Source organism: Gadus macrocephalus, chromosome 12 (genome assembly GCF_031168955.1).
Source record: "Gadus macrocephalus chromosome 12, ASM3116895v1".
NCBI classification, from domain to species: Eukaryota; Metazoa; Chordata; class Actinopteri; order Gadiformes; family Gadidae; genus Gadus; species Gadus macrocephalus.
This window is the reverse complement of record NC_082393.1, coordinates 1979858-1996055: the sequence shown is the minus strand read 5'-3', so window position 1 is coordinate 1996055 and position 16198 is coordinate 1979858. Positions and strand designations below refer to the sequence as shown.

The following is a 16198-nucleotide window of genomic DNA, read 5'->3' as shown; positions in this document are numbered from 1 at the left end:
ATAAAAAGCGACAGTGTTACCCCTTATGTCATTTTTTCATGACGAAAGATAAAAAGCGACAGTGTTACCCCTTATGTTTTATTAGCCAACGATGATAAAAAAAAACGACAGTGTTACCCCTTATGTATTTTTCCATGACGAAAGATAAAAAACGACAGTGTTACCCCTTATGTTTTTTTCCATGACGAAAGATAAAAAACAACAGTGTTACCCCTTATGTTTTTTTTCATGACGTGTGATAAAAAGCGACAGTGTTACCCCTTATGTCATTTTTTCGTGACGAAAGATAAAAAGCGACAGTGTTACCCCTTATGTTTTTTTCCGTGACGAAAGATAAAAAACGACAGTGTTACCCCTTATGTTTTTTTCCATGACGAAAGATAAAAAACAACAGTGTTACCCCTTATGTTTTTTTCCATGACGAAAGATAAAAAGCGACAGTGTTACCCCTTATGTATTTTTTCGTGACGTGTGATAAAAAGCGACAGTGTTACCCCTTATGTTTTATTCAACGAGAGCAAAAAAAACGACAGTGTTACACCTTATGTTTTTTTCCATGACAAAAGATAAAAAGCGACAGTGTTACCCCTTGCGTTATATTCGATGACGAGCGATAAAAAACGACAGTGTTACCCCTTATGTTTTTTTCCGTGACGAAAGATAAAAAGCGACAGTGTTACCCCTTATGTATTTTTTCATGACGTGTGATAAAAAGCGACAGTGTTACCCCTTATGTAATTTTTTCATGACGAAAGATAAAAAGCGACAGTGTTACCCCTTATGTTTTATTAGCCAACGATGATAAAAAAAAAGCGACAGTGTTACCCCTTATGTTTTTTTCCATGACGAAAGATAAAAAGCGACAGTGTTACCCCTTATGTATTTTTTCATGACGTGTGATAAAAAACGACAGTGTTACCCCTTATGTTTTATTCAACGAGAGCAAAAAAAACGACAGTGTTACCCCTTATGTATTTTTCCATGACGAAAGATAAAAAACGACAGTGTTACCCCTTATGTTTTTTTCCATGACGAAAGATAAAAAGCGACAGTGTTACCCCTTATGTATTTTTTCGTGACGTGTGATAAAAAACGACAGTGTTATCCCTTATGTTTTTTTCCATGACGAAAGATAAAAAACGACAGTGTTACCCCTTATGTTTTTATCCATGACGAAAGATAAAAAACGACAGTGTTACCCCTTATGTTTTTTTCCATGACGAAAGATAAAAAGCGACAGTGTTACCCCTTACGTTATATTCGATGACGAGCGATAAAAAACGACAGTGTTCATCATGTTTTTTTCCATGACGAAAGATAAAAAACGACAGTGTTACCCCTTATGTTTTTTTCTATGACGAAAGATAAAAAACAACAGTGTTACCCCTTATGTTTTATTAGCCAACGATGATAAAAAAAACACGACAGTGTTACCCCTTATGTATTTTTCCATGACGAAAGATAAAAAACGACAGTGTTACCCCTTATGTATTTTTCCATGACGAAAGATAAAAAACGACAGTGTTACCCCTTATGTTTTTTTCCATGACGAAAGATAAAAAACAACAGTGTTACCCCTTATGTTTTTTTTCATGACGTGTGATAAAAAGCGACAGTGTTACCCCTTATGTATTTTTCCATGACGAAAGATAAAAAACGACAGTGTTACCCCTTATGTATTTTTCCATGACGAAAGATAAAAAACGACAGTGTTACCCCTTATGTTTTTTTCCATGACGAAAGATAAAAAACAACAGTGTTACCCCTTATGTTTTTTTTCATGACGTGTGATAAAAAGCGACAGTGTTACCCCTTATGTATTTTTCCATGACGAAAGATAAAAAACGACAGTGTTACCCCTTATGTTTTTTTCCGTGACGAAAGATAAAAAATGACAGTGTTACCCCTTATGTTTTTTTCCATGACGAAAGATAAAAAACAACAGTGTTACCCCTTATGTTTTTTTCCATGACGAAAGAAAAAAAACGACAGTGTTACCCCTTATGTATTTTTCCATGACGAAAGATAAAAAACGACAGTGTTACCCCTTATGTATTTTTCCATGACGAAAGATAAAAAACGACAGTGTAACCCCTTATGTAATCTTTTCATGACGAAAGATAAAAAGCGACAGTGTTACCCCTCATGTTTTATTAGCCAACGATGATAAAAAAAAAACGACAGTGTTACCCCTTATGTTTTAATAGCCAACGATGATAAAAAAAAAACGACAGTGTTACCCCTTATATATTTTTCCATGACGAAAGATAAAAAACGACAGTGTTACCCCTTATGTATTTTTTCATGACGTGTGATAAAAAGCGACAGTGTTACCCCTTATGTCATTTTTTCATGACGAAAGATAAAAAGCGACAGTGTTACCCCTTATGTTTTTTTCCGTGACGAAAGATAAAAAACGACAGTGTTACCCCTTATGTTTTTTTCCATGACGAAAGATAAAAAACAACAGTGTTACCCCTTATGTTTTATTCAACGAGAGCAAAAAAAACGACAGTGTTACACCTTATGTTTTTTTCCATGACAAAAGATAAAAAGCGACAGTGTTACCCCTTACGTTATATTCGATGACGAGCGATAAAAAACGACAGTGTTACCCCTTATGTTTTTTTCCGTGACGAAAGATAAAAAGCGACAGTGTTACCCCTTATGTATTTTTTCATGACGTGTGATAAAAAGCGACAGTGTTACCCCTTATGTCATTTTTTCATGACGAAAGATAAAAAGCGACAGTGTTACCCCTTATGTTTTATTAGCCAACGATGATAAAAAAAAACGACAGTGTTACCCCTTATGTATTTTTCCATGACGAAAGATAAAAAACGACAGTGTTACCCCTTATGTTTTTTTCCATGACGAAAGATAAAAAACAACAGTGTTACCCCTTATGTTTTTTTTCATGACGTGTGATAAAAAGCGACAGTGTTACCCCTTATGTCATTTTTTCGTGACGAAAGATAAAAAGCGACAGTGTTACCCCTTATGTTTTTTTCCGTGACGAAAGATAAAAAACGACAGTGTTACCCCTTATGTTTTTTTCCATGACGAAAGATAAAAAACAACAGTGTTACCCCTTATGTTTTTTTCCATGACGAAAGATAAAAAGCGACAGTGTTACCCCTTATGTATTTTTTCGTGACGTGTGATAAAAAGCGACAGTGTTACCCCTTATGTTTTATTCAACGAGAGCAAAAAAAACGACAGTGTTACACCTTATGTTTTTTTCCATGACAAAAGATAAAAAGCGACAGTGTTACCCCTTGCGTTATATTCGATGACGAGCGATAAAAAACGACAGTGTTACCCCTTATGTTTTTTTCCGTGACGAAAGATAAAAAGCGACAGTGTTACCCCTTGCGTTATATTCGATGACGAGCGATAAAAAACGACAGTGTTACCCCTTATGTTTTTTTCCGTGACGAAAGATAAAAAGCGACAGTGTTACCCCTTATGTATTTTTTCATGACGTGTGATAAAAAGCGACAGTGTTACCCCTTATGTAATTTTTTCATGACGAAAGATAAAAAGCGACAGTGTTACCCCTTATGTTTTATTAGCCAACGATGATAAAAAAAAAGCGACAGTGTTACCCCTTATGTTTTTTTCCATGACGAAAGATAAAAAGCGACAGTGTTACCCCTTATGTATTTTTTCATGACGTGTGATAAAAAACGACAGTGTTACCCCTTATGTTTTATTCAACGAGAGCAAAAAAAACGACAGTGTTACCCCTTATGTATTTTTCCATGACGAAAGATAAAAAACGACAGTGTTACCCCTTATGTTTTTTTCCATGACGAAAGATAAAAAGCGACAGTGTTACCCCTTATGTATTTTTTCGTGACGTGTGATAAAAAACGACAGTGTTATCCCTTATGTTTTTTTCCATGACGAAAGATAAAAAACGACAGTGTTACCCCTTATGTTTTTATCCATGACGAAAGATAAAAAACGACAGTGTTACCCCTTATGTTTTTTTCCATGACGAAAGATAAAAAGCGACAGTGTTACCCCTTACGTTATATTCGATGACGAGCGATAAAAAACGACAATGTTCATCATGTTTTTTTCCATGACGAAAGATAAAAAACGACAGTGTTACCCCTTATGTTTTTTTCTATGACGAAAGATAAAAAACAACAGTGTTACCCCTTATGTTTTATTAGCCAACGATGATAAAAAAAACACGACAGTGTTACCCCTTATGTATTTTTCCATGACGAAAGATAAAAAACGACAGTGTTACCCCTTATGTATTTTTCCATGACGAAAGATAAAAAACGACAGTGTTACCCCTTATGTTTTTTTCCATGACGAAAGATAAAAAACAACAGTGTTACCCCTTATGTTTTTTTTCATGACGTGTGATAAAAAGCGACAGTGTTACCCCTTATGTATTTTTCCATGACGAAAGATAAAAAACGACAGTGTTACCCCTTATGTTTTTTTCCGTGACGAAAGATAAAAAATGACAGTGTTACCCCTTATGTTTTTTTCCATGACGAAAGATAAAAAACAACAGTGTTACCCCTTATGTTTTTTTCCATGACGAAAGAAAAAAAACGACAGTGTTACCCCTTATGTATTTTTCCATGACGAAAGATAAAAAACGACAGTGTTACCCCTTATGTATTTTTCCATGACGAAAGATAAAAAACGACAGTGTAACCCCTTATGTAATCTTTTCATGACGAAAGATAAAAAGCGACAGTGTTACCCCTCATGTTTTATTAGCCAACGATGATAAAAAAAAAACGACAGTGTTACCCCTTATGTTTTAATAGCCAACGATGATAAAAAAAAAACGACAGTGTTACCCCTTATATATTTTTCCATGACGAAAGATAAAAAACGACAGTGTTACCCCTTATGTATTTTTTCATGACGTGTGATAAAAAGCGACAGTGTTACCCCTTATGTCATTTTTTCATGACGAAAGATAAAAAGCGACAGTGTTACCCCTTATGTTTTTTTCCGTGACGAAAGATAAAAAACGACAGTGTTACCCCTTATGTTTTTTTCCATGACGAAAGATAAAAAACAACAGTGTTACCCCTTATGTTTTATTCAACGAGAGCAAAAAAAACGACAGTGTTACACCTTATGTTTTTTTCCATGACAAAAGATAAAAAGCGACAGTGTTACCCCTTGCGTTATATTCGATGACGAGCGATAAAAAACGACAGTGTTACCCCTTATGTTTTTTTCCGTGACGAAAGATAAAAAGCGACAGTGTTACCCCTTGCGTTATATTCGATGACGAGCGATAAAAAACGACAGTGTTACCCCTTATGTTTTTTTCCGTGACGAAAGATAAAAAGCGACAGTGTTACCCCTTGCGTTATATTCGATGACGAGCGATAAAAAACGACAGTGTTACCCCTTATGTTTTTTTCCGTGACGAAAGATAAAAAGCGACAGTGTTACCCCTTATGTATTTTTTCATGACGTGTGATAAAAAGCGACAGTGTTACCCCTTATGTCATTTTTTCATGACGAAAGATAAAAAGCGACAGTGTTACCCCTTATGTTTTATTAGCCAACGATGATAAAAAAAAACGACAGTGTTACCCCTTATGTATTTTTCCATGACGAAAGATAAAAAACGACAGTGTTACCCCTTATGTTTTTTTCCATGACGAAAGATAAAAAACAACAGTGTTACCCCTTATGTTTTTTTTCATGACGTGTGATAAAAAGCGACAGTGTTACCCCTTATGTCATTTTTTCGTGACGAAAGATAAAAAGCGACAGTGTTACCCCTTATGTTTTTTTCCGTGACGAAAGATAAAAAACGACAGTGTTACCCCTTATGTTTTTTTCCATGACGAAAGATAAAAAACAACAGTGTTACCCCTTATGTTTTTTTCCATGACGAAAGATAAAAAGCGACAGTGTTACCCCTTATGTATTTTTTCGTGACGTGTGATAAAAAGCGACAGTGTTACCCCTTATGTTTTATTCAACGAGAGCAAAAAAAACGACAGTGTTACACCTTATGTTTTTTTCCATGACAAAAGATAAAAAGCGACAGTGTTACCCCTTGCGTTATATTCGATGACGAGCGATAAAAAACGACAGTGTTACCCCTTATGTTTTTTTCCGTGACGAAAGATAAAAAGCGACAGTGTTACCCCTTGCGTTATATTCGATGACGAGCGATAAAAAACGACAGTGTTACCCCTTATGTTTTTTTCCATGACGAAAGATAAAAAGCGACAGTGTTACCCCTAATGTTTTATTAGCCAACGATGATAAAAAAAAAACGACAGTGTTACCCCTTATGTTTTAATAGCCAACGATGATAAAAAAAAAACGACAGTGTTACCCCTTATATATTTTTCCATGACGAAAGATAAAAAACGACAGTGTTACCCCTTATGTATTTTTTCATGACGTGTGATAAAAAGCGACAGTGTTACCCCTTATGTCATTTTTTCATGACGAAAGATAAAAAGCGACAGTGTTACCCCTTATGTTTTTTTCCGTGACGAAAGATAAAAAACGACAGTGTTACCCCTTATGTTTTTTTCCATGACGAAAGATAAAAAACAACAGTGTTACCCCTTATGTTTTATTCAACGAGAGCAAAAAAAACGACAGTGTTACACCTTATGTTTTTTTCCATGACAAAAGATAAAAAGCGACAGTGTTACCCCTTACGTTATATTCGATGACGAGCGATAAAAAACGACAGTGTTACCCCTTATGTTTTTTTCCGTGACGAAAGATAAAAAACGACAGTGTTACCCCTTATGTTTTTTTCCATGACGAAAGATAAAAAGCGACAGTGTTACCCCTTATGTTTTTTTCCATGACGAAAGATAAAAAGCGACAGTGTTACCCCTTATGTTTTATTCAACGAGAGCAAAAAAAACGACAGTGTTACCCCTTATGTTTTATTTGACAACGAAAGATAAAAAGTGGCAGTGTTACCCTTATGTATTTTTTCATGATGTGTGATAAAAAGCGACAGTGTTACCCCTTATGTATTATTAGACAGACAACGATGATAAAAAACGAAAGTGTTACCCCTTACGTTATATTCGATGACGAGCGATAAAAAACGACTGTGTTACCCCTTATGTCTTATCAGACAACATGGATAAAAAACGACACTATTACCCCTTATGTGTTATTAGACGATAAGAAATGACTTACTTTTCGTTTGACGACGACCTTTAGGTTTGTTATATTCGACAGTGACCAATAAAAAACGAGCCGCTCGTCATGAAAAAATACATAAGGGGTAACACTGTCACTTCTTATCGGTCATTTTCAAATAAAACTTAAGGGGTAACACTGTCGCTTTTTATGGCACAACATGAAAAAATACATAAGGGGTAACGCTGTTAAGGGGTAACGCTTTTATCGCTCGTCACAAGCGATTAAAAAAAATAATTTTTTGCTGACGACCAAAAATATTGTGAATGGTGAATTCTAGATGAATGAAAACAATGAAACAATATTCATAAACATGAAATGCATTTAGTATGTATATTTATTTTGGATTTATATCACAAAAGCCCACTTGCAACATATTTACAATATATTGTACAAAAATATGAAATGGCAGATGCTTTCTAAGGCTTTAACAATGCTACTTGGCACATCATGCTGGTAAAGGGTACATATGTATAACTGTCGATTAATACAAACATTAGTTCCGATGGTACCGCTGTATTCACATCCATATGGCATTGGGCTTATCAAGTATTTTCTTTAGGTTTGTTCAAGAAAATAGCTATACAAATGTATATACATGATATCAAATGTTTTGGCTAACTATCAAACATAAACCCTTACCAAAACTATACGGTCCTTAAAAACGTAGTAAACAAAGATTCGATGCCAGGCACCTTTTGATCGATGGAAACACAGACATCAGTTCAGTACACCTGCAACACTGACAAGAAGGATATAGGAGGAAGGATGGATCCTGAACCGGAATACTTGGGAATCCCACACACACACGTAGCACGTAGCTCCTAGCACATAGCTCCTAGCATGCAGCCCGTAACACGTAGCACGTCGCTCTTAGCACGTAGCTGAGACAGAAACAAACAGAAGCGGGCGCGAGGCTAACAGCAGAAGCGAGAGCTGCAAGAGGAGCCTGGGGAGCTCTGGGGAGCAGGTCATCATAACACTTTGGTGAGAAGAAGACTCTTGAAATGTTTACAGTCCGACCTCGGGGCGGTCAGAGGGTGAACGCTTTAGCCTGGGAAGGCTCTAACAGAGACTACGAAACCCAACGACCCAGAAGCCCTTCGCACGCAAGATCCACGTGCGGTCCTGCTTTACATTGGAAAGTATTAAGACCATATCTGACGTATATAAAAACAAAAAAAACAAAGACGACAAAAAAAAAAAAATGACGATATAAAAAACCGTTCGCAGCATTCCCTAAGTGCTCTCTCTCTTTCGAGCGAGGCGAACCCTTAAGCAAATGCACGCGGGACTCGAACGCGCGCCTCTCCAGGCGACCGGCCGAGCCCCCACACTCAAGACCTTAAGTGCACTTTTGATCTGTACCTCTTTTTAAAACAAAGTGTCCGGCTCTCCGCGACGCAACGGCGAAAACACCGGAGATTTCAATTGAAATGTTTCAGCGGGTTGAACTGAAATGGCGGCCCGGGGGGGGGGGGGGGGGGTCGGGGGGGGTGTCAGCAGGGGGTCAAGGGTCAGGGGGGCGGGTGCATGTAAACAAATGGTCCGTTCATTCCCCCTCCTCCTTGATGCGCTGCTGCTTGTTGCGGCGGGAGTCGAGGTCGAAGGAGAAGTCGGACCACTCGTCCCGCGGGGGGAAGGAGATGGTCTGGCGCAGCGTGAAGCGCACGGCGTCGATGACGCGCTCGCCGCGCGCCTCAGAGGAGCCCAGGCTGACCGTAGACGCCCCGGAGGCGCTCCGCAGGATGTGGGGCGGCGGGGAGAAGTCCATGTTCTGCCGGTGCTCCATGATGCCCTTCCAGATGAGGTGCTGGTAGTCTGGGGGGATCTTCAGTCTGGAGAGGTCCTGGGGGGACACGCCACGGACACCGTTAGCAATCGATTGGTCGGGCGATCAATATACACTCTGTGCGTCCTAAGGGAGACACGAGTGGACACCGTTAGCCATCGATTTATCTGTTGATCATTACATATATACACCCTTAAAGACACGCAGTCTATTGATCTGTCGATCAATATATAGTGTATATCCTAAAGGAAACACATAGGATCACAGTCATTGATCTGTTGATCGGGCGATCAATATTCCTCTTATCTATCGATCATTGATTCATTCATAAATACACGCTAAAAGACATGCCAGCAGACAGTTGGCAATCTATTGATCAGGCGATCAAAATACATTCAATCCATCCATCAATGAATCAACCAATATTTGTAATCGATTTAGCAGTGCCCCAACCAAGTCAGTCAATCTGAATACATACAAATGATATTGATATAAATACAGACATACAGTGCAGCTGTATACACACACACACACACATACACACACACACCCCCACCCACACGGCAGGCTAAGGCTCACCTCCATGTTGTAGTTCTCAATCTGGTAGATGTTGGTTAGGCCCTGAGCTGAGAAGTAGTCCAGGCAGCCTGAACAGCCCAGACGCAGGAGGAAGCTGGAGAGAGAGAGAGAGAGAGAGAGAGAGAGAGAGAGAGAGAGAGAGAGAGAGAGAGAGAGAGAGAGAGAGAGAGAGAGAGAGAGAGAGTGAGACAGAGAGAGAGAGGGGGGGGGGGAAGAGAGAGAGAGAGAGAGAGAGAGAGACAGAGAGAGAGAGGCAGAGACAGAGAGAGGGGGGGGGAGAGAGAGAGAGAGAGAGAGAGAGAGAGAGAGAGGTAAGTCACGATATCAGCTGTCTTGGTACAGAACAGGTCGTGCTATTTTCTGATGTTAGTACCCCAGGCGCATGTGATAAATATACATCGTTCACTTTATGTATTATGCACACATTCGCTCCATGCTGAAACACACGAGGCAAGCACATTCATGTCCTTATATAAACACATTCAGAGGTCACTTGACCACTTCACTCCCACAACATGCATGCCATAACAACCGAGCGCACGGTGCCACGACCACGACCGAATCAGTCGGAAAGAGCTCTACCCACGACCTCTCTGAACAGGACGCACTCCCTCGCCATCCTCTATCTATCCATGACGCTATAACTCCCTCCCCCCCCCTCCCTCCCCCCGGGTCCTGAGAGCGGGGTCCTGAGAGCGCGGGTACCTGGCGATGCTGCTGTCCATGGGGTACGGTGGGGGGGGGGTGCAGTGGGAGGACGGGACCATGGGCAGCTGGGGCTGCAGGCCGTGGGAGGGGCTGAGCGAGCTCAGGTCCCCGCTCATTGGCAGGTGAGTGCCCATCATGGGCGTCACTATGGAAACACAAGCAGCCCCCCCGTCAGTGTCTCCGTCTAGGTATTATGGGATGTGAGCAGGTTGGGGTGGGGGGTCACAGTGGCTAGGGGCGGTCCAAAGGTTGCGGGTTCGATTCCCCAGCCTCTGCTTGTGAACGACCTTTAGACGGACTGCATGCACAATAAGAGAGGAGGGGGACGAGGTGGGGGCGGGGGACTAGGTGTTGGGGGCGGGGGCCTGGTAATGAGGTGGGCGGTCCTGGGCGGACAGTAGGAGGAGCTTGTCCTCCGGGGGGGGGGGTCCCCTGCCCCCCCCCCCCCTTATAGCACCCCCCCCCCGTCCCTCGACGAGGTGGTGGAGGAGAGAGAGACGGGTGGTGTAGGAGAGAGAGACGGGAACTACAGGAGAGAGAGACGGGTGGTGTAGGAGAGACAGGTAGCACAGGAGAGAGAGACGGGTGGTGTAGGAGAGACAGGTAGCACAGGAGAGAGACGGGTGGTGTAGGAGAGACAGGTAGCACAGGAGAGAGAGACGGGTGGTGTAGGAGAGACAGGTAGCACAGGAGAGAGAGAGACGGGTGGTGTAGGAGAGAGAGACGGGTGGTGTAGGAGGAGAGACGGGTGGTGTAGGAGAGACGGGTAGCACAGGAGAGAGACGGGTGGTGTAGGAGGAGAGACGGGTGGTGTAGGAGGAGAGACGGGTGGTGTAGGAGGAGAGATGGGTGGTGTAGGAGGAGAGACGGGTGGTGTAGGAGGAGAGACGGGTGGTGTAGGAGGAGAGACGGGTGGTGTAGGAGGAGAGACGGGTGGTGCAGGAGGAGAGACGGGTGGTGTAGGAGGAGAGACGGGTGGTGTAGGAGGAGAGACGGGTGGTGCAGGAGGAGAGACGGGTGGTGTAGGAGGAGAGACGGGTGGTGTAGGAGGAGAGACGGGTGGTGTAGGAGGAGAGACGGGTGGTGTAGGAGGAGAGACGGGTGGTGTAGGAGGAGAGACAGGTACTACAGGAGAGAGAGAGACGGGTGGTGTAGGAGGAGAGACGGGTGGTGTAGGAGGAGAGACGGGTGGTGTAGGAGGAGAGACGGGTGGTGTAGGAGGAGACGGGTGGTGTAGGAGAGAGACGGGTGGTGTAGGAGAGAGACGGGTGGTGTAGGAGGAGACAGGTACTACAGGAGAGAGAGAGACGGGTGGTGTAGGAGGAGAGACGGGTGGTGTAGGAGAGACGGGTGGTGTAGGAGGAGAGACGGGTGGTGTAGGAGGAGAGACGGGTGGTGTAGGAGAGAGACGGGTGGTGTAGGAGGAGAGACGGGTGGTGTAGGAGGAGAGACGGGTGGTGTAGGAGGAGAGACGGGTGGTGTAGGAGGAGAGACGGGTGGTGTAGGAGAGACGGGTGGTGTAGGAGGAGAGACGGGTGGTGTAGGAGAGACGGGTGGTGTAGGAGAGACGGGTGGTGTAGGAGGAGAGACGGGTGGTGTAGGAGAGAGACGGGTGGTGCAGGAGGAGAGACGGGTGGTGTAGTACTTACTGTCAGTGAGGCCGGAGCCCATCCCGGAGGGGGTGATGGTGTTACGCTGCTGGGGGTTGATCAGCTGGCTGACGGAGGGCAGCTTGTTCACCTTCCCGTGGGGGGGGGACTGGGACCCGTACGACTGCTGGGGCGTCATGGAGGGCCTGGGAGGGACGCACTTCCTGTTAGTCACTTCCTGTTAGTCACTTCCTGTTAGTCACTTCCTGTGGCCTACGACGGTACTTAAAGTACCACGTGACCCTCACGCCATCGCCTGGACGTATCTGATCAGTCGATCAATACTATCGATAGAACCCATCTCTTATATTGATTAAAGAACAACTGGAGGTCAGGTGGTGTCGGCCGGAGAATAACATCAATATTAACAGTCCTATACTAAATGGATAGGATAAAAGTTTAACACAATAATGTAGTATACATCATTTGAGTTATTTGAAGATATTGATATGTCTCAAGTTCATTAAAGATTTTTTTATGTCCATAAATATAAATGAAAAGCTGTGAATATTCAATTCAGTGTACATTTCAGACAGGAAAGGGAAACTGAGAGCGGTAAAGCAGAAAAAAGAACATTTATTAATAACCAGACAATAGTGCAATACTGCAAACAAGCTAACACATGCCTCTGTTTCAAACAGAAGGTCTCTGAAAGATATTTACCTGACAGACACTAAAACTCACAAACTAAAGAATTACAAAAACATCTTAATGTCCCGCAGGGACTTCATAAACCATGACCAGCATCGAGCAACGTTCGATAGAATCTGCATAATAAAGTCTCAATAAAGTCTCAATAACACAAACAACCCTGAAAATGAAAACAGCAAACAAAGTCCTGTTGAGTCCAGCTCTACTCACAAAGCAAAGGTGAAACGTGTTCACCTGAATCACCACGGTCAAACCAAGATAGCACCACGGTAAAACGACAGTAAAACTATGATAGAACTAGAGTGATACTACAGTAAAACTAGAATAGAAACAGTAGAATTTGATTTGAAGTAGAATTAAAGTATATCAATGGACTACAGTCGAACGACAGTGAAACTACAGCAGAACTACAATTAAACTGCAGTAGAAACGAAAGTAGAAACTATACGGAAGAACTACGGTAACACCACAATAGAAATAAACTAGAATCACACTAAAAAGTAGTAGTCAGGTTTAACTAATAATAAGAACTGCAGTAGAGCTACAGCTTGGTTCCAGACCTCGACCACCGAAGAGGCAGAGGACATCTCAAAGGTTTCTTGTCACAGAGTAAACGGTTCGCTACATATGCTACATATGCTACATATGCTACATCCGCTACAAATGCTACGTGCTGGATGCAATGGCGTTAAGATGACACCAGGGAATCAAACAGAATGACACAATGGAGATTTTGTCGCGGTTTGCTACAATGAGTAAAGGTTTCAAGATGTGCTCGTTGGAACAAAAACAATTACAATCAGATAATTAAACATGCAAAATCAGCCAAGCCTTAATAAAACGGTGTGGCCCTTTCTATATCCTATTCTCTCTGCTGGCTCAGTCAGTGCATGGAGTCCACTGAGGGGACTTTTACTTTGAAAACCAGTCCCAGATCAAAGTGAACACTGTGAGGAGGAGGAGGAGGAGGAGGAGGAGGAGGAAGAGGAGAGCCGAGGAGGTGTCGATGAGAGGAAGATCAGACTGGTGGTGGAGGAGGAGGAGAGATGACAGAGGAGCAAGAGGAAGAGGGGATGAGAAGGGGGAGGAGGAGGAGGAGGAGGAGGAGGAGGAGGAGGAGGAGGAGGAGGAGGAGGAGGAGGAGGAAGAGAGATGGAGGAGGAGGAGGAAGGGTAGAAGCGACGAGGAGCTGAAGAGACGAGGAGGCATCAGATCAGAAGTGGTCAGTGAGCCCCGAGGAGCCTGGAGGAGGAGGAGGAGAAACGACGAGGAGGAGTCCAGGAGGCGGGACGAGGAAGAGGAGCAGACTGGAGGAGCAGCAGGAGAGGGAGGAGGAGGAGGAATGTAGGGAGAGAGGTTCAGGAGGAGCTGCAGCGCCTCCTCTGCTCTCCTGCCGGCTGGAGGAGCTGGCGGCCCAGCCTGGCAGACAGCAGGCTGGGGAGAGGAGCAGGAGGAGGAGGAGTAAGGCCACGCCCAGGGTTTAGTTACCACGGCGATAGAGACAGGGCGAGGGAGGGAAACAAAGGAGTGGTCATTCTGTGTTAGGGAGGCAAAGTCTTTAATCACACCGTCGTCATGGCGCACTCGTTATAATCACGATGATTGGGGAGTCTTGTCATGCAGTTCCGTTGCTCTCCAGCAGGTGTCCCTGTTTCACAAGTGCATGCGAGTCAGTCGTGCAGAAACGCAGGAATCACTCCCAATAATCAGTAATGTCTAGATAGACTTCCCATACTTAGAGGAGGGAAGTATGAGTACTAGTTTTAGTATTTAGAAGTTTAGTCAAGGTAAAAAAAAAAGATACAAAGACGGAGAGAAGAAAAAACGTTGAAGGAAGCAGAAATGAAAAAGAATGAAGCTCTTTAGAATTGCGGAGGAATCTAAGCTGTGTTTTCACGCCCCCTAGTGCTTGTGTTTGGTAACTGCGGGTTTATATAACAAGGAATATAAAGGTCACCCCCTTTAATTCATCCGTTGGTTAAGAACCCCGTGGCTAGTTCCATTATGTACGGGTTTTCCGTCAGCGCCATGCCAGCCACAATTTTACTGATAGCGTAAGCAGTGATTAGAGCCTTCGACTATAATTAACCCATCGTCTGCCCTTTCCCCACCACGCCGGTAACACGGGCGGGGCCGCACTAACCAGGTGAGTCAATTTTAATCACGCTTGAGCCAATGGCTGAGGTTCAACCAAAAGTTTGTTTTTTTCTTTCCCCCCTCGAATTATGCTGTTGTGCAAACTCTGGCAGAACACCCAAAGGCGTGAACCCGTCTCTCTGGAAGCGTCTGCGGAACAAAGCTCAGCTCGGCACATTTGTCCCGATTCATGCGTGTTGGCGGCTCCCCGGAGAGGGGAGGAGCTGTGGGGAGCCTCCGGGCCATGTGCCCTCTCCCTGCGCTCACACAGAACCACGGCCTCGCCTCGCTTCTCATGTCGCAGGAACAACACAACACCTCTGCCAGTGGATCACAGCCAGAGAGGCGCTGGAGCGACGCGACGAATAAGCACACTAACAACACATGCTAACAACAAAAGGGCTATAGACACACGCTAACGACAACGAACACACACTGCGAGCACACGGTACAAACACACGCTACAGACACTCCAAACACCACCAGGGGAGGAGAAGGGAGTGCATGACAACAGGAACCAGAATCCCAGCCTGTAAGCGCAGCTGCACACTTGTTAAGGTTCAATCAGACAATAACATGCCGACAAGGGGAGAGTTCTGTATAGTAGTAGAACTGGGTGAGGTACTAGGGAAGAACTTGTAATACAGAGAGCTATGGTAGCACTGTGGTAGCACTGTGGTAGCACTCTGGTAGCACTGTGGTAGGGCTGGTGAGGTTCTACTCAGTACTCTGGTGGAACGTGGTTCTACTCTGTGGTAGTACCGGTGTGGTTCTACACAGTACTCTGGTGGAATGTGGTTCTGTGGTTCTTCTCAGTACTCTGGTATTACCGGAGTGGTACTCACTGTTTCTGCAGGAGGTTCTGCTGCTGCTGGCGGTACGACTCGATGGTGTGCTGGGGCAGGAACTGCATGAGCTCCAGAGACTCCTTGATCTTCACCAGGATCTCGTAGATCTCCCTGCCCTTGATCTGAGAGAGAGAGAGAGAGAGAGAGAGGGACAGGGCAGTCAGACCGGAGCTCGCTCGCCCAGGGAAAACTGGCTGGGATTCACCCAATCAGAGACGGACAGGTAGGAAGGGAGGAGGGAGACAGGAAGTGAGGAGGAAGACAGGAAGTGAGGGACAGGAAGTGACAAAGAGGACATGAAGTGAGGAGGAAGACAGGAAGTGAGGGACAGGAAGTGAGGAAGAAGACAGGAAGGACAGTACGAGAGGGAAGAAGACTGGAAGTGAGGAGGAAGACATAAGGATGTTCTTGAGAATTAAGAGGAAGTCAGGAAGTGACCGGATGGACAGGAAGTGAGAGGAGGGACTCACGGGCAAACAGAAGACCTCTTCGTCTGTGGACCGTCGTTTCTTCATGGACGACATCTGGAGGCCATGGGAGACCTGGCGGAAGGCTGAGGTACAGAGGACGGAGGTCAGAGGTCACGGACGCACGGCGTCGCATTGGCCTCAGCAACATGAAGCAAGATGGCCACCAAGCAGATAGAGAGGAAG

At 44.0% G+C, this 16198-nt stretch overlaps 1 protein-coding gene across 2 annotated transcripts; it reads right to left on the bottom strand.

Annotated features, from left to right (window-relative positions):
• Nucleotides 1-7501: 7501 nt before the first annotated feature.
• tp63 (tumor protein p63) lies at nt 7502-16153 on the bottom strand. Of its 2 annotated transcripts, none has more exons than XM_060067092.1 (6): nt 16016-16141; nt 15543-15667; nt 11911-12056; nt 10259-10406; nt 9554-9647; nt 7502-9031 (listed from the first exon to the last, which is right to left on the bottom strand). In XM_060067092.1, the coding sequence occupies exons 1-6, from the start codon at nt 16067-16069 to the stop codon at nt 8735-8737; spliced, it is 864 nt and encodes a 287-aa protein (XP_059923075.1). In that variant the 5' UTR covers nt 16070-16141; the 3' UTR covers nt 7502-8734. The 2 variants fall into 2 exon arrangements, with proteins under 2 accessions (XP_059923075.1, XP_059923076.1); XM_060067093.1 differs by having other exon boundaries at nt 8745-9020; nt 16016-16153.
• Between the last annotated feature and the right edge of the window lie 45 nt (nt 16154-16198).